Source organism: Emydura macquarii, unplaced genomic scaffold, assembly GCF_026122565.2.
Source record: "Emydura macquarii macquarii isolate MOO-44397 ecotype Brisbane River unplaced genomic scaffold, CSIRO-AGI_Emac_v2 contig_1043, whole genome shotgun sequence".
NCBI lineage: Eukaryota > Metazoa > Chordata > Testudines > Chelidae > Emydura > Emydura macquarii.
In genome coordinates this window covers 7,451,656-7,470,159 of record NW_027131180.1, presented here as the reverse complement: position 1 = coordinate 7,470,159, position 18,504 = coordinate 7,451,656, and the positions used below count along the sequence as shown (strand labels likewise).

General features: G+C 37.2%; 1 protein-coding gene across 28 annotated transcripts in view; it reads left to right on the top strand.

Annotated features, from left to right (window-relative positions):
- DMD (dystrophin) overlaps positions 1 to 18,504 on the top strand; it is a 1,854,857-nt gene that overhangs the window by 1,602,195 nt on the left and 234,158 nt on the right. For 27 of the 28 annotated variants that reach the window (XR_010919130.1, XR_010919131.1, XM_067545076.1 and 24 more), the window contains one exon: positions 569 to 837. Coding sequence is in view for 26 of the 28 variants with exons in the window: in XM_067545076.1 (XP_067401177.1) it covers positions 569 to 837 (269 nt within the window). In the remaining 2 variants the exon portion in view is untranslated. Of the gene's footprint in view, positions 1 to 568; positions 838 to 1,357; positions 1,679 to 18,504 lie in introns of those variants that run through there. The other variant, XM_067545091.1, reaches the window with a different exon arrangement.

Below are 18,504 nucleotides of genomic sequence, written 5' to 3'. Positions count from 1 at the left end.
GGAAATCCATGCCAATTTGAAAAGCTAACCGAAGAAAGCTACAACTGGCCATCCTAAAAATGTGTTTGGCTCATAATTTAGTATAAATGCTCTAGAAAAAAGCAGACTGCTTTAACAGAAATTGTATGTGTGCCAGGTACAGCTCAGGATCTTTGCTTGATCCCTGTAGCCCCAATTCAGCAAAGCTCTTAAACATCTGCTTAACTTTCAGTGAGACTTAAGCACATGCTTAAATTTAAGCATATGCACAAGGGCTTTGCTGAATGAGGATAGATCCAAAGACATGCTCAAGTCCATTTGAAAGGTAAGCATGCACTTAAGTGCTTTCTGGAACAGGACCCCCTAACTGAATACTTAGAAAATTATTACACTGTGGTGATATACAATAGGACTAAGATTTGTTGGGGGATGCCAAATGATTAAACATGAATAAAGTATATTTGATAGGTGTCCTTGGTTAGGAATAGTTTTCTTGCTGTGCTTTGAACTTTTCTGTCTCGCCCTGTTAGCTGTTATTTTCCTAATAAGATAGAATATTCTCTAATGGATTGTTGAACTTAACATTTAGAGCTGTGTCCTGAAGAAAGGGCCCAGAATGTCACCAAACTCCTCCAAAGACAAGCAGATGAGGTCAAAACTGAATGGGATAAACTGAACCTGCATTCTGCTGATTGGCAGAAGAAGATAGATGAGGCTTTTGAAAGACTGCAGGAGCTTCAGGAGGCAATGGATGAACTGGACCTGAAGCTACGCCAAGCTGAAGTGACCAAGGGATCCTGGCAGCCAGTGGGGGATCTGCTAATTGACTCTCTGCAGGATCACCTAGAAAAAGTCAAGGTATCAGTGGGCTTCTACTCTTCAACATTTGTGGGAGGGAAAATGTAATTGATCTTGTTTTGATTGTTACTATCCCTGCATGATGGTCCTCCTCAATCAAGAAACAACTTTTAAAATGAAGAGGGGTTGGCAGATTGTAAAGAATTATAACATTTAAAGATTGACATAATTCCCACTTAAAATCAGTGTTAAAATGGAGTTAAAGGTGTATATCAGTAATTTACATCCAAAAAAAAGTATAGGGATGTCTAATTATCCCTAGCATAGATACTATTAACCCAGAGAATTCAGGGTTAAGATTAAATTTAAAAGAAATCCAGACACGTTAAGGTATGGAAATGCATAGCCAGGGCACCCAAACAAACTTAATTCTGCCCTGTATTGCAGTCATGTAATCATACAATTAAGATTGGTGCATAATTGTGTTTGTAGTGAGTGCCACATTAGATTAAACTGATTTTTAAAAAATAGATTTTTTTCTTTTTTTTTCCCTTTTTTTCTTCCCATGATGTCATGACAGGAAGGGTATTCCCTCACCCGCCCTCCTTAATGAGTAGATCTGGTGAGTTAGGTTTTTTGTTTGGTTGTGTTTTAAATTAAATACTTGGGAATAATGGTCAACTTGTGGAATTCTCTCTGGTAGAACATTATTTGTAAAACTGTGTTGAAGAGAAAACTTTATTATGAAGAATAACAGCAAAAAAAAAAAAAAAGAGTCATTAATAAGAAAAAAATCATCAAATGTAGCCTGTGCAAAAGATATCCATGAGGGTTAAGTATATAAGAAATGTAAACAGTCTGCAGTATTCTGATATTAAGATCATAGAGGACAAATGAAAGGTCTGACAACTATTTTGTGTCTCAGTGAATATTTAATTACTTATACGAAGTGAAATTGTTCCAACAGCAGAGGCTGACTCTCTAACCGTGTGATTAGGGATACTCACTTGGAAGGCGGGAATTCCAGATTCAAGTCCTTGCACCAGATCAGGCAGAGCAAGGACTTGAACGTGGGTCATCCACGTCTCGGGTTAGTGCCCTACTGCCTGTGGTGGGTGTCTCTCTGGTTTTGATCAGACATTCCATCCTTGACCTGATAAACCTTCCCAATGAAAGTTTAATCAGAACTAATAAGAATGAGTTGACATTCGCTAACGAGAAGTTTTGTCAAAAATTCCTGACCAGATCTACTTGAAACACATATATTGGCCCTAATTATGACTTTTTTAATTCCTTTATAATACTGGCTAAACTGCAAATGGAAAAACTGTGTGTGTGTGTGTGTGTACACAGATGCGATTTCAAATCCTTTGTTAAGTGATAATATTTCAAACTCTATGTGACAATTGTAGCATATGAAAAAAATACAACACTCCAGGCAGTGCATTTCTAAGCAATGATGATGATACAATTTGGGTGATGTTACAAGGCACTAGGCCAAGGACTGAGTAATGTTAACTACCTGAGAAGTGCAGTAATTGCCTCAAAATGCACTGCCTACAGTGTTGTTGTTGCTCTAAGGAAATAGAGTTTCTACATAAATAGTAAAAATAGATGGATGTGTGCATTTGCTGGGCAATGTAGTCATGTCTGTAACATAAATAACCTGTAAGAAATCTCCAGTCATGTCTGCAGTTTAAAAGGCATCTTCATAAATTACTGAATGCATGATTATTTGCAGTTTTGTCCCAAGATATTAGAGAGACAAGGTGGTGAGTTAATATATTTTGTTGGACCAACTTCTGTTTTTAGCATATTGAGTCAAATGTATATTTTTTTAAAATTCACGTTTTTTTAAAGGTATATGTTTTAAGAAGAAATAAGTGAAGAAAAGCAGTTCTTCTAAATACAAGAGGTTATAGCTTTAGGGATTTTTTAAGTTTGCATTTCAATTTAAACATACACAAGGAACGAACATCAGAGCTAGGTTAAAGGCATCTTCAGTCCTGATCCTGCAAACAAACATATGCTCAACTTTAAGATGAGTAGCCCCATTGACTTGAAGTGTGCACGTGCATAATTGTTTGCAGGATCAAAGCCTTAGTTTGTTGGGTTTTTTATGTAGAGGATCCATTTTGTCAGGGGAGAGTAGTACAGGAAGATGGGGGGGGGAGGTTTTTTTAAAGACCATTTTTATATTGAGCAAAGTAGGATAGTTTTGTTCTTTTCAATATGAGCAACTTTGAATATAAGACAAAACGGAATGGTTTAAGTTTTGCCAAACTTAGTCAGATTTTAACTCTATTTGTTTTTAATTTGCAAGAACTAAACCCAAACCAGGGCCGTTTATCTCTGGTATCCATTTAATCAGCTATCAGAGGTATTGAAGAGAAGTTAAAAGGTTCAGGCTGATTTGTATATATAGGGAGGAAAGAATGAATCAACAATAGAAGACTCTTCATGGGACAGAACACGTGTTCTTTCTTTCATAAAATACTGGACAGTTATGTAAATACCTTCCAGGAACAGTAGTAAATCCATTGTTAAGTACTGTAACTTTGATGGGAAAACAGTTAATAGCCCAGCATCTGAAGTTGAAATGACTCAATAAATAGAAGGAAACTATCTAAACCAGAAAAATAAAAAATGGACACAAGAGCACATTCACAGATCTGAGTAAGAAAATTCAAGGTGCAGTTCAACAAATACCAGAATTCTACTTTAGATTATGCCATAGGTAAAAGTTTCATCCAGTCCTTATATGAGTATGTCTTCATTGCCAAATTAATCTGGGTGATCAGTACCTTGGTTAGCCTAACCTGGTTGTGAGCTACAGCATTGCAAAGCCCTACCCCAGTTTCTGTGGCATCACTTTGGCTGCGTTGACTCATGTGAAGCAGTAAGGGCATGTCTGCACGACAAAGTTTTGCTGACACAACTTACATCAGTAGAAAGTCACAGCCGTTAGTATATTGCTTGTGCACATGCATGCTTGGCTCCTTGTGTCAGCATGTGCATACTCACCAGGAGTGCTTATTTTGATGCACAATACAGTGTAACATGAGTGTATCCCAGTGTGCAACTCGCCACTGTCCAGCACACTGTGTTTTGGGAAGTTTTGGCAATGCATAGCTTGGCAGAAACAAGTCACACAGTGTGACTGGGATTGCAGGGTCAAGTTCCCGGTATGAAACTTTCTCCACCCCATAATGCCATCTCTAACGCCTAATTTTCACGGCTATTTTGAAAATCCCATGAACTGGAGCAGGACTTGTCGTGGTCTGCCATCTCTGACAGAAGCACGAAGCCTGCACATCTCTGTGTTATTGTCGTGAGAGTTGCAAGCACAGGGTGCATGATCATCCAATATTTGCAGAGGCGCAAAAAGAGCCATGGGGACCATGATGATATCATGGCGCACACATTGCTGTGGGACATAGGAAGAACCAAACAAAGGTTGTTGGTGGTATTCACAGAGTTACTGCAAACTGCAAAACTATAGGATTTCCAAAGCTCAGCTGATACCGAACTGAGCAGTAACTTTCTGGGGAAGCCAGCTACCCATGATGATTACCATTTTCTTGGTAATGGGAGCTCTCATTCTCGTGATGTTTTGAGGCTAGCTTCCCACAGAGCAAGAGAAAACCCTCCTTCCTCATGCTCAGGTTAATGCAGCCACTGCTATTCATGTCATGTGTTGAGAACAAGCAATAATAGTCATGGTGCAGACACAAAAACACCTCCATATGCTGAACGTCATCAGAAAATACAGCATACTGCTGACTTTGAACATAATGAACTATTCAGTTTGCTCTCTGCCTTTTCACACGTACTCCATTGTCTTGCCACTTCTGCCTTGTTACTGCTTTTCAAAGCTGCCTTTTACTGCAGGAAAAAAGCAAGAGTTGAGCATTCACTTTGGCCTCCATTTAGAGAAAAGAACTAGGAAATGGTGCCATATCTAGGGGATTTATGGGATTCCCCCAGGGAATTATGGGAGTTTGAGAGTTTCTCCCAAAGGCTTTCCCAGAAAGCCTTTTGAAAACTGGAAGGCATTATTTCAGGGAACTGTACCAGGATTTGTGGGATAGGTATCCAGAGGGCAGTGCAACTACAGTGTCGTTTACTGCATTCGTGTTACACCCAAAACAACAGGCTAGTGTGGATGGGCTGCACTGTTGATACTTACACCAGTGATATGCCTTCAGGTCAGTTACCAGCAATTAAATTGTCTGCTGTAGGTAAATTAACAGTACAGTCTTAAAAAACCCTGTAGAGATAGCTCTCTTATCTGGAAATGTTCAGGCCATTACAAGAGAATGATGCCAGAGGCTACTTCAGTTCAAAATGGAAGTATCTGTCTCCAGTGTCATCATCTCAGGAGTGCCCACCCAACTGAAGGCTAGGTGATTTAGTCCTGTTTCCTGACTCCATTCTGTAGAGGAGTGCTTTGTTCTCTTCTATCAGCATGTAAAGAGGGCAACTTGGCTCAGTGTGGTGATTGCTAACTGTGAAACGGTGGTCAAAAATGTCCCGTTTAGTCAGATAAATTCTGTGCTTTCCTGTCGATTGTGAACTTACCTTGAAAACTATCAAGACATCTTTAACAGGACTTAGCTTCTGCAACTTCACTTTTAAACATTTGAATTATGTAACTTTACAGCAGGAAACTCACATTTTGGATAGAAAATATGGGTTTTAAGATTCTTAATTAAAAACACTCCTTGGAGTTTTTAAGGTTTACTTTTATCTCTGCTATTTGTGCAACTTGTGTTAAACTAAACTTCAAGTAGGCATTAGGAAAAACCAAATGAACTAAAATGTTGCTGGAATATTAGCCTCCAACCGAATAAATGCCACTAAGGCATCCACATGCTTATTTTCATCTTTTTCTATCCTTTGGTACCCCCACAGATTTGCTTGTTTTCTGAAATGAACTGTGCACTCCTTTCTTTTAAAAATGATGAAAATTGTGATTATGAAATTATTGAAGCAAAGAGCACCAGTTAGAGACAGACATGTCCATTTGGAAGTATGTCTTCTCAACTCTGCAGCCAAGCCTGTCTCACACATTGCTTATTCCAGTCTTTCTTAAAGCAGTGACTGACAATTGTGGTTAACTTCTGAGAAATGGTCCCTAGAGATTGTCTTTCTTTTTGTTCGTGAACTGAGCAGAATTTACACTCAGGTCTCCACAGGTCAGAAATGTATTGAACTGCTTATCAACTACTTCAAAATGACTTTCTGTTTCCATTTGATCTCCTCGTCCCTTGGGCATCCCTACTCTAAATGGGGTAGAAGGAAGACCTTCCTTAAAATAATTTGCTAAATTTTATCATTCAAGAAAAAAATAGATTAAATTAAATTAAAAGCCATAGTGTGTATCAGAGTGAGCTTAAAATGTCTCATTATTGCATGCAATTTAGTAGTTTTAAAAAAAATGTATTCACAGGCGATGAGAACTAACCTGATTCTGTTCTGAGCTAAGGGAAGCTGGAAGAGAATACACTACTCATAAAAGTCTGTTGTATTTGACAGTCAGTCTAGTACAACTGCTGCTGAGAGGCAGCAGTGCTGCAGAGAGGCGCAGTCCTTACTGTCAAAGGCAAAGATGGGATGGTTTCATTAAAGTGATCACAATATGGTTTGATTATGCAATGGTTTGTGCTCAGAGGTGCCTACAACATGGGTTCTGAGAGTAAAACCATTTGTGGGAACTCAGGGCCATACTCTGTGTTTATAGGTAAAGGTGCAGGAAGTATTAAGATTGGGCCAATAACAAGTTATTGCTGCGCATAGCACCATTAACATACTCTCAGGTTCTGAGGTAACTTACTTCGATTTTCCATGGTAGTATCCATTGTTATTTGACATCACCTAAATTCTTCTCTTGTTATTCCAGAGCAACACACCATCTTTTGGGGGAAGTTTTCAAGTCTGTGACTTGAAACCACTTCGGGAATTTAAGTTTTTATTTTTTTATTTTTTGATGGCAGCATAAAAGGTTTGTGGTTTTTACTAGCAGAATTTGGAGGGAAATTTTTTAGTAAATTGCTAAGCTTTTTGGCATGCAAGCCAAGGAACCAAACTCTGGAAGGGCTTGTCTAAACTTGAAACGCCACAGCAGTTTAGTGTAGACACTCCCTACAGCAATGGGTCTCAGCAGCTTCAGAGGTAATGCTGATGTTCTGGAATATATTTTAACAATTTGCAAGCACTATTCCTGAGTCAGCCATTTCATTGTAGATATTTTTCCTGCTCTTATTCCTAGATTTTAAAGACAGAAATATGATGCATATAGTTTTAGGTAGAATATGAAATCAGCAGAAATCCTGATTTGATTAGAGATTAAAAAGAAAAATGATGAGCTATACAGCATATCCTAATGTAGTCATATTAAAGTAATAGTGATAATAATGAAATCCTTAATTAAAAGTTGTCATACAGTTAAGCAACAAACTTAAATTGCATTCAATTCAAAAGATCACATTTCAGATATGTTAGTTTCCATTTTAGAATATTAGTAAAGTAATAGCCTTTCCTGATTCAAATAGAATACTAGTTTACTATTTCATTCCCATAGTGTTTTTGGATTCTCTAGAAGCAGCTTTCAATAATTGTTTCAGACATCTGCTTAGCATTCTTTGAAGTGCATATAAGTTCTTTTTCAGTTTCATTTGAACTCCAGCTGTCTGCACCAAAGTCTATAATCAATCTGAATTAGGTTGTCCTACTTTCCTTAATACATCTCTTATTAAGTTCTGCACTGGCCTCTTAGTGATTCTTAAAAGCTAATTCATGTCGAATTGCCATTTTCTGCTAATTTGTTTGTCAGCTTTCCAAAACCCAACTAAAAACAATTGGTGAGACAATTAGTGATGCTCTTCATAACAACTTTTTCAGGAATGGAATACATTTGGTCTTGATCAGACCTCTCCAAGTAATAAATATCTAGAAAAGGAAATGAACTGATGACATTTTATAGGGCTTTATTTTTAAATATAAATATGCATTATGATCTCTGCATTGTTCATTAAAATCAGGAGAGATTTTTCAGTAACATTCTTTAGCTGTTGCTTTATCACCAATATAATTATAATCTAAAATAGCAGTGTCATGAAATAGAACACACATGAACTTTGTTTAAACATAGAAGTCTCATTAGTATATCTAAATCCATTGGAACAATATGAGACCGTGAAGATGTCCTTATTTATTATTGAGCTTATAACTTTAATTATGTGTATTTCGAGCTTTGGAGTGTTTACTGTGATTGAGTCTGATAAAAACAATAGCTGAAATATGTTGGATTTGTTATTGAATTAAGCTGGCTGTGCAGTTACTGTGTATCCTGAAACATCCAAGAATATTCAGCTAATCGGATCACTTAATTAGCTGAACAGCCTGACATCCCACTGCTATAAAGAGATGTCATTTTACACAATAAAATGTTCAATAGACCACTCTGTTGTCACTGTTGGAGGCAGGTGGGATTTTCTTTGTTTATTTTTTTAAATATAAAATTAATATAAAATCCTTGGGGTGTTTCATAATACATTCATACCTGCTTATGATGACATCTTTTTAGTATCTTGACGGTTCTCAGTTGGTGTGAGATAAAAGCTGATCATTTTTGCCTTGCGCTCTTTTGGTCTCATCCAAAGAACTCATGAAAGAAATTCATTTTTCAAATGAAAAGAAACCTCATTAGAAAAGCAGTTATTTAATATATAATAAACACACACTTGGGACTGTTGTAAATTTAATCTTAGGAGTCTGAGCTGCCGTAGGCTGTTGTTACATAAATATTCACAATGACTGGAGAGTATTTTGTGGCAATAAGCTGCACTGTAACTAAGCCAATGTTATAGCTATAATGTAAATTATTTTTGTTTTAATTTTATAGTAACATCGAAGTAACATATTTCTCATCTAGTATGCAGTAGATGTGCCATTCTTGTGGTTAGTATGAATGGTTTATGGAAGCTAAATTATGTAATGGTCTTTGGCCATATTACGTCATCCATTTTAAGCGGAAACCCTCATTGATTTCAGTTTAAAAAAACTAGTGGCATAATATAGCCTTTTGGTTTCCTTATTTTCCTAAGAATAAAATGACTGGACAGGAAGGGAAATTAAACAGATCTGATCAGACTAGTCTGTAAAATTAAAAATTCATTAAATTATAACAGTTGCGAGGACACAAGCATTATTTTTGTATAGGAATGTTAATTTTACTCCTCTAACAAATGAGAACCCAAAATGAACTTTCTTTCATTTTTTCTGTATGGAGAATCACCAAAGGGTGTGTTGCTCTATAGGTCTGTTCAAGTATTAGAACATTTTTGTAAAAAAAAAAAAAAAAAAACCCAGGAAGTGATTGCATTTTTCACATTTATATATCTGCCGTTGACACCATTACTGGGCTTCATTTTGATGCGAGTACAGGAAATGACAGCTCTGGATAAAGGTTCTTCGGTGGTGTTACTGAGGGTACAAATTAGATTGAAGCTCAGCTGAGAGGAAAGTGAGAATAAGCTGCTTAATATTAAAGAAATCATATATACAGGTGACTCCATGGTAGCGGTTTAAGGTGTTTAAAATAAAATATTTCATATATCTTTGTCACTTTTAACATAATGTTTGCTCCCTAGTGACATCGATATTTGCCTGTTCAGATAATGTGACGTTCACCCCTGTGAACACATAAGGCCTACTAGATGGCTTGAGTCCCACTATGTGGATTTTTGGCACAAGCATTATTTATATATTTATTTGGAGTTTATATTTAAAAATACAAATGCTCATACAAAAACTCTTGGCACCCTGACAATTATCAAGCTTACAATAACCAATGTAATGTGTAATTAATTTCACTCCTATTCCTAATGACTTTACATTTACATTTCTGTCCCTTCTGTATAATCGCATGCTTTGGACTTTTCTGGATCAGCAGTTCTAATGTGAAAGAAAAGCCTGGCGAGACAATGAATAAACAAACTCATTTGGAAATAAACATTTACCTATTAAATATTGAATTATTGTGCATAAAGATGGTAGTTGACTCAAGAAAGGAACTGTTTGGCTTTCAGCTATGGTTCTAGCCAAAAGAAGCTATTTCAAATCAAATTAATTTAATTCTGTTTGAAGGCCTGAGGCTAAATAATGTTATTAACCACTCCCTTGCAGTAAGCAGCTAGATCTAGAAGGAGCACAAAACTCAAAAGGGATTAAAAGAGGAAGAAGAAAAAAAAGGTGACCAATGAAACACTAAAGCTTTGATAGCTTCAAGCCTGCCTTTATTGAACATACTATTAGATCGTCAGATGAAATTTACAGCCACATTTTTCTTTTGGATGGACACATCCCACTGATTTCAAGGGAGTGCCACACGCACAACTGAGGGCAGAGTTTGGCCCTTAAAAATCTTGGTAATCTCTGATCTAGGTTTCTGTTTGCATGCCAAGAGAACCAGCTCATGCCACTATAAAGATTGTGTGTGTTTTCTTCTCTCTCTAAAGTTCATCACTGAGGACAGGAGCAGAACAATGTAAAGAAGCTTGCTTTTTTATTGGTTTATCTGGATTAATAGTGGAATGTGAGTTTTTAGAAGTAAATGTTAAACATTGGGATTAAAGTGCCTAAGTATAATGTCTGGTGTCCACTCGGGGGCTCTGACTTTTAATGTGGCTTCTGATGCACATGTCAATGTTCTATACAATTCAGATGTTTGACATATGAGTACAGGCCATAGAGGCACCACTGTGATGCTCATATATTAAACATTCATAGACACTGGTGGTTAACTGACATTCAATGAGTCACACTATTAAAATCTTGTGAACCATTTTTAAATGTCTGTTTATCCCGTACCATCCTAGAAGTGTAAATATTCACTCCTAAAAATATATATAGAAGAAATGTGATGGATTATGTTAGGAGTATTTTTATTTTAATATGGAACTATTTTATTGGCCACAGAGAAAGAGAGAGAATATATATAGTCACACGGTAATTATGACAGAGATTTTGTGTTACATTGATCTAGACATTGGGGTAATGCAGTTTGTTAGAGTATATGCAAGTGGAAACACTTTGGAAGCTGAATTAGTTAGAGCAATGTAAAAATTTGGGACTGCTGCTGAGACATTTTGAAGTATATTAAAAGGACATACCAGAAGTGAAAATATAATCATAAAAGAGAGGGATAATGCTTTCTCTTTTCTGTGGTGAGGCAAGAGAACAGCTTGCCAATACATTTTTTTTTAATGAATTCTTTTTTACAACTGACTCCTATTCTTGTAATTATTATGGACTCGGAGGGACCATTTAGGTGTTGTACCTATCAAGTATGCAGATTCCATAATGGTGATTTTACTACTTCATAGACAAGTCAATGAGCGAAATAAAATCAATTTATCAAGCTCATATGCTGGCACACAGTAATTAGTTAGGGACTGCATGAAAAGGAGAATAGAATGAACATTTGGTTGTTTGGGATAGTTAAGCCACTGACACATTTTGCTATATCTTCTCTCATCTAAATGTATATGTATTAAGAAATTAATAGAGCTTGATTACATATATAGTTTCAGATTGATCTATAATGCGGTCCAATATTATTATAGAGCTGTTTAGTAGTACTTTTATAGTGCTTCACATATTCAAAACACTGTGTAGTTGAGAGCTAATTAATTCTCACAGTTCCCTTTTAAGGTTGAAGAAAACTTACTTAAAAAGATGAATTCTTCCAGCTCAGCTGACACTGTCTTTCACATTATTTTTTTATGATTTATTTTTGATCCAGGATTTGATTTCTTCTAGTTGTTTGATTATCTGAGATACTGAGAGCCCACAACTCTTTGTTTTCAATAGGATTTACAGTTGTTCAGTTCCTCTTGGAATCAAAACCTATTATCCATGTAACAGGTTATGATATCGAAGCAGCAGGGCAAGTTTTCCCACCCTTCCCTGACAGTATGTTTTAATACTAATCTGGTATAAGAGGATAGTTTTATACCTAATAAAACTTCCAGGGCAGTGCTATGGCTAAGGGGCTAATAAGTCACTGAATGTGTAAACAGGAAACAGAGGTGTTATTATCTTTGTTTAGCATTAGTAAGACCATTGCTGCAACAGTGTCCAATTCTGATGTCTGCACTTCAAGTAAGATGGTGAAAAACTAGAGAGGATTTAGGGAAAAGCTGCAATTATGGTGTAGGGACTGGAAAAGTAACTTACAAAGAGATACATGGAGACCTCGATACATTTAGTTTATTGAAGAGAAATTTTGATCAAAATCTGTAAGTAGGGAGAAGAGATTTTATACTAGAGAGCTCTTTAATCTAACAAACAAAGGCATAACAAGGGCAAATGGCTAAAAGTTGAAGATTAAAAAAAAGTTCAAACTGGGATAGGGATGCTTTTAACAGTGAAAATAATTAATCAGCCATTGAAATGGATTACCAAAGGTAGATTCTCCATTACATGAAGTCTTTAAAGCAAGTTTGTTTGTCTTTTTAAATATATGCTTAATGTCATCCATAAATTATTGCAAATCCGTGGGTGAAATTCTATGGCCTATGTTCTGTGGGAAGTCAGACTAGAGGATCATAATGATCCCTTCTGGCCTTAAGATGTATGAAAATTTTTGGCCTCCTTCCAAAGGCTACCAATTATGATGGTAAATATTGTGAAACTTGTATGCATTAAAGTGAAGAAGAGTACTGGTATATACTGAATAAGTATTAAACCTGATCTTTTGGGTTGGAGAGGGAATAAAATATTTTTTTAAGGTTCCTGGTCTCTGCCCACTTTTTATTATAAATTGTTGTCTAAACTGCCTTGCAGTTGGTTGAATGTCAGAATATGTGTTATGTGTTAATGGAATCTGAACTGGCTTTTCTGCAGCCATGAAAAGAATTAGAAGTTTTCCTTCTGGCAATTAAAATACAATGTCTGCTTGCTGATTCCTGGAGGCTTCAAGTGTTTTGTAATATCATGATACAGCTGATCTACCCTTTCTATTTTTATCTTTTTTTTTGGGTGGAGGGGGGGGGATAGGGGAGGGAATGGTCTGTGAAATATTACATGTAGGTAGAATGCCTTTAGAATTCTGTACTAGTACATTACAGCACATCAGGGATTTACTTTGTAGTAGCTATTTTCTCAGGGTAATAAGAACTCCTGTGAGGTTTTTATTGCCTGAAAGTGCTTATGGAAAGAAACACAAATTACTTGTTACTTTTATGTTTGCATATATTAAATATGCATTGTTATATGTTTAATGCATGTACCAACCACACCAATTAGTTGTTGAAAAGAAACCATTTGTATTAATAAAATAAAACAGATAAGTTTGATTTAGGCTTTGAGCTTGATCCTGCTCCCATTCACGTCAACGGAAAACTTCCTAGTCATTTTAATGAAATGATGCTCCTATATAGGAAAAGTTGCCTTTGGAAAGATTCCGGTATTTCTTGTATGTGTCTGGCATATCTATATGTAAAATTTCTAGCTAAATTTTCAAATTACTGGTAAATTACTTGAAATTCTTGGTGCCTTCATCTTTCCTCATTTGGCTGGCTTCTTGATCAAACAAACAGCAATGGCATTTTGATTTATCTGGATAAATGAGTAAGAAGCTATTCACTATTATTTAAACAGCTCTAACCTTGGCCATTTCATGGCTGTAGTTGTCATAACAGGATGAGATATGAGCTGAATCTGGTTGGATTTTTTTTCTGCATGGATGTGCCCAAATATGTTAGAATAATTATTTGGCAGTAGCATAGACTGTATGCATACGGGGAGACGGGGGAATGCAGAATTGCATATCAAGTCTTGATCAAAAATGCCAAGAGATTTATAATAGCTATGGTGCTCTCAAAGTGAGATGTATTTCAAGCTATATACCCCTATTAATGTGCTTCTTATAAACATTTGTCATTGTAACCAGCAAAATCCATTTTTTCTTCTAAATTTCACACCACTCCAAATCTTGCCTTTTCTTCTTCTTTGGCGAATGAGAGAAGGGAGATGAAAATGAATGTGAGGAACTAACATACTCATCGCATTTATACATTTGAACAGTTTACATTCCAGAAACACACATTTAGGTAAATATTTAGTGTAATTTTTCGCATCTTTAGAAACAAAAGAGCATCAGAGAAGACTTAAAAATATTTCAGTAACTACAGAAATCTGAAAGGAGAAGGAACTACTAAAAGGCATTTTGCCATCTTCTCATCTATTTTCCATCTGAACTATTTTTATCCCAGTTCACAGAAGGGGATTTATATTCATCTCTTGTGCATTTCTGCTTTATCATTTCTGAGTTTATAACAGTATATAGGATGGAAAATTAAATCAGCTAAAATCCATTTTGTTTTAACAGTACCTGTCCCCAGTAGCACTAGAATCAAATAAATATACTGTGCCCCGTTTAAAAGGAAGCTAAGAGTAGCATATTGCACAGGAAGCTGACAGTCCCAGATTTCTCAATGACTCAAGATATTCGGAGAATTGAATTATTAGATACTAAATATATCAGAAATAACACTCAGTTTTAATGAAAAATTGAGAGTTGCAAAACTTCGTCACAGATGGAACACAACAATGCATTTCATTCTCCATTTTCCACTTTCAAATATTGTTATGAGTTGGGTGAAACCCCATTGATATTGATAAGTGTGAACTCACTTTTCACTTAATATTATTGTACGCATAAACCCTCACCTAAGACAAAAGGGTTCTGTGAACATGCCCAGGAGCTTTTAGCTGAATATAGTTTTAGGTAGATGGTGTAGGGAGGAGAGAGAGAACCCTCAGAATCTAAAAAAAAAAAAAAGACAGAGGGAAAGAGGGGAAAGCCAAGCAGGAACCTGTAAGCACGGTGTGACCCCAGAAAAAGCAAGAGAGAGAGCTTTTGCATCTCTGTTGCCTAAAGAGGTTTGGGGGCTGTAAGCTAAGAAATTGCTGCTTTTGTTCTTGGTTTCTTCTGTGTTCAGAGACACAATTGCATCAAAGAAAATACCAGACTGTCACCTCTTTCTATTTCCAATTGGAACATCCCCACTGCCATGAAATTTGACTAGCCGCTCAGTTGAAAAAGAGCAACACTTGAGAAAGAGTCAAGAGGGATACTGACTTCAAAGCTGGGGATACTACCCTGTTTGAAGAGCGTGACTCTGACTCTCCACTATGTCTGAGAGCGTGTGTAGGGAATCGGTTGCAGCTCCCTGATTCTGGGACGCCTATCCTTCGCATCAATTATTAGACAGAAGGGGTCCTGCTGCATCTCAGGGCTGTTCTACAATGAACATTTACATTGGCATAGCTACGTCCCTCGGGTGTGAAAAATCCACACCCCTGAGAGACATGGCTATGCCAACCTAACCCCAGATGCAGACAGCATTAAGTCAGTGGAAAAATTATTTCATTAACCTCTCAGGGAGACGGATTAACTACTGTCCCGGGAAAACCCCTCTTATCATTGTAGTGATTGTCTATGCTAAAACACCACTGTGAGGCAGCTGTGCCACTGTAGAAATTTAAGTGTATACATAGCTTTTTAGTTCCTTGTGTTGCTGGCATAAGATCCCTGTCCCCTTCTCTCTCTTTCATGGAGGATGGGGAGGGTGGTTGCTAAAGGGAGCTGTCTGACAAAGATTTCCCTTACACAAAGTTAATTCTCCACTGGGAGTCTCTGGCTAGTATAAGGAACTTGAACCAGAGAATCTGGCCCCATTTCTTGAAGTGCCCTCCTGAACCCTTATTCACATGAATAGTCCTTTCAAGCAGTCCCAGGGGAATATGTATGAGTACTGCCAATTCATGTGAGTAATAAGACTTAGCTCCTCTATAGAAATTGCAGAATCAGGCCCTGAATTATTACTGTAAAAGAAAGCAAAGTGATCTTATAAAGGTAAGCATTGTGTTCACACATGTATGGTTAAGGTGGAAGTGTAAATAACCTTACTCATCATAGTATAATTATGTAACATGGATTATGAAATGATAATGTGTCTACAAATCCATGAGTAATATAAAGCTACATTACCCACCCACAAAAAATGTGATTAATCTCTGAACATTTCCACAGAGTCAAAGTAGCAACTGCTTGCTAATTTATGATTAACCATTAATCTTTTTCTCTCTTTTTAATTGCCATTTGATTCTCTTATCTTCATATTCACTATGTATTTTATCACAGGCAATTCAGAGTTCTGTGACTGGAAAGACAGACTATTCCTGTAGGACTAGGTTGTGCAACTTTTCCTCACATTGCGGAGCACTTACTCAAATGAGTATATAAGACCTCTTGTGAGAGTAAGTGTTCATCAGTAAAAGTAAGAGTTGTACAATCTGGTCTTTAGTCATCATAGGGGCCTATAGCTGGTGCCTTTTGAAAGGTTTATTGGTGAGCATAAATCATTTCAAATCATAGCACAGTATTTAGCTTAGTTCTACATGAATGTTTAAAGACCCATGTGTAAAGCTCAGTTATGAACTGTCTAAATGCTTAATACCATTGCTAGAAAGCTAGAGAAGGTTTGTAGGGATCTGCAAATGTTTTTTGTATATTTAAGGGGTGGGGTTTTGTTTTGTTTTGAGGGAGTTAATTAGGAAGAGAGTAGGATTGTCTAGAGTCTGTTGAGTGGTGGAAATAAGTTCCCCTGGAATGGAGAGTATCTCCTAACATTTGTGTAGCCTGTTGCTATAAATACAAGCCTTTGCTTTGTGATTAATTCTCTGTTTTTCAGGGTCCAATTACATAGTTTTAAAGAAAACCCATAATATAATAGCTGGAGCAATTGGTGCAGTATAAAATTGAGGCAAAAGCAGGTTAATCCACAATGTATTTAGATTCAGGTATTTTAAAATGTTTAAATGATTAATAGATTGGCAATTTCCCTCAGCCATAGCCGAAATCCAGATATAGAGAGAGCTGCATTTCCCAGAGCTGGTGGGGGAAATCTGATACACATTACGGGTAGTATGAGATTGAGGCATGAGGACAGCTATTGCTCCATATCTACCTACATATCTATGTTTCACATGTGTCTTCTTGAGCAGGTGGATGAAAATAGCAGCTGATCCTCCATTTTGACTCAATAGGAGCTTTGCCATTGGCTCCAGAGGGTTCATGATCATACAGCAAATATTCAGCAGAAAGGGGACACTGTGGTACATCTACGTTGCACTAAAGGGCCCAGATCAGTTGACTCAGGCTCACAGGGTTCAGGCAAAAAGCTAAAAATTGGAGTGTAGACATTCGGGGTCAGGCTGGAGCCCAGGCTCTGAGAGCTTCCCTACTATCAGGGTTTCAGAGTCTGGACACCAGCCTGAGCCCAAATATCTACACTGCAATTTTTAGCCACTCAGTCCCATGAGCCCCAGTCAGCTGAGCCAGGCTAGCCATAGTCTTGAATCAGGTTTGATTGCAGTGTAGAAGTACCCTATGAGCTACTTAAATCATGACTGCCATGAGATCTTGCAGGGGTCTACTAAATTTGTGAGCTTAAGCAAAGCCACAATATAAAAATACACTAGGGGCTAAATTAATTCCTGACTTCAATGGAGTTACACTAGAGATGAATTGGACCCTAGATATTTTTCTTTTCCAAAAGCTTGCCAGAAAGTAAGAGATAATTATGTATGTCTTCAGCAACTGAAGTTAAAAATAATAATGGGAAAGCTTAGTTTCTTTTAACTAAAAAAATCCAAACTTTTCTTCTAAGATTGCATTTCCACTCACTTTATGAATAAGTAATAGTGTATTAAAGTTTAAATAATGACTAATAATCAGTGATGGTTACAGGTGTGTGTGAGAGCTTAACAAGTGCCTGCCATTACCATTTTTTTGTGCAACTTGTGGCAACAGTATAACATCTAGTGACCGGCACTCGCCCCATTTGCCCCTTCCCCCTCCCGCTCGGCAGTTACAGTAAACCCGAGGCCTGACCTTATCGGGACCTTTACTGACACACCTAAGATAGCACGTCTGAAATGGCAAACAATGGGATGTTGCAAAAAGCCAAGGACAGCCATCAACCGTTCCGAATACTGCACATCTCTCACAAACAAGGGCAGCCATCGGCTGTTCCGAATATTGCACACCTCTCATGAACAAAGCATAGCCCAAGTGTATAATACTGCTGCATTTCGGCGGGTCTGGCAGAAGAGCTATCGGCCCGCCAGACTGATCACCTGGAGCTGCTACCTCTTCCCGCCTCTGAGTCCTCTGCTGGGCGAGAGTCGAGTCGAGTGTAACCGGTCCGAGTTTTGAACCTGAGCTTTTCTCGTGTCCCCCATTGGTCAGGCGTCATGACCCTGTTCCTCGTGGTGGTAAGATTTTAAATAGTACTCTTGTTATAGTTTTCAGGTATTAGTAATATTAAGTTTATTATAATTTTGAAATTCATATAATCATTAGTGTACTGTGTGTCTATTGTTCTTCTTCTAATCAGCTTAAATCCCCCTGTTAAGGAAAGTAGATAGTTCTATGTATTGTTCTTTTTACCCTCGTAAAACCCCACATCCCCTTGGCCCCAAATAAACTTGTAAATAGTTAAGAAACTGTTTTCTCAGTGTGGTGCTTGGTAATCAGGGGATCCCTTTACCTGTCGGTAACACAACTATACAGAGCATTAGACTTGATAGTTCCATGCCAACTGCAAAATTGGATATTTTGGGCCCTACTTTGAGGAAGCACTTAAACCTCCC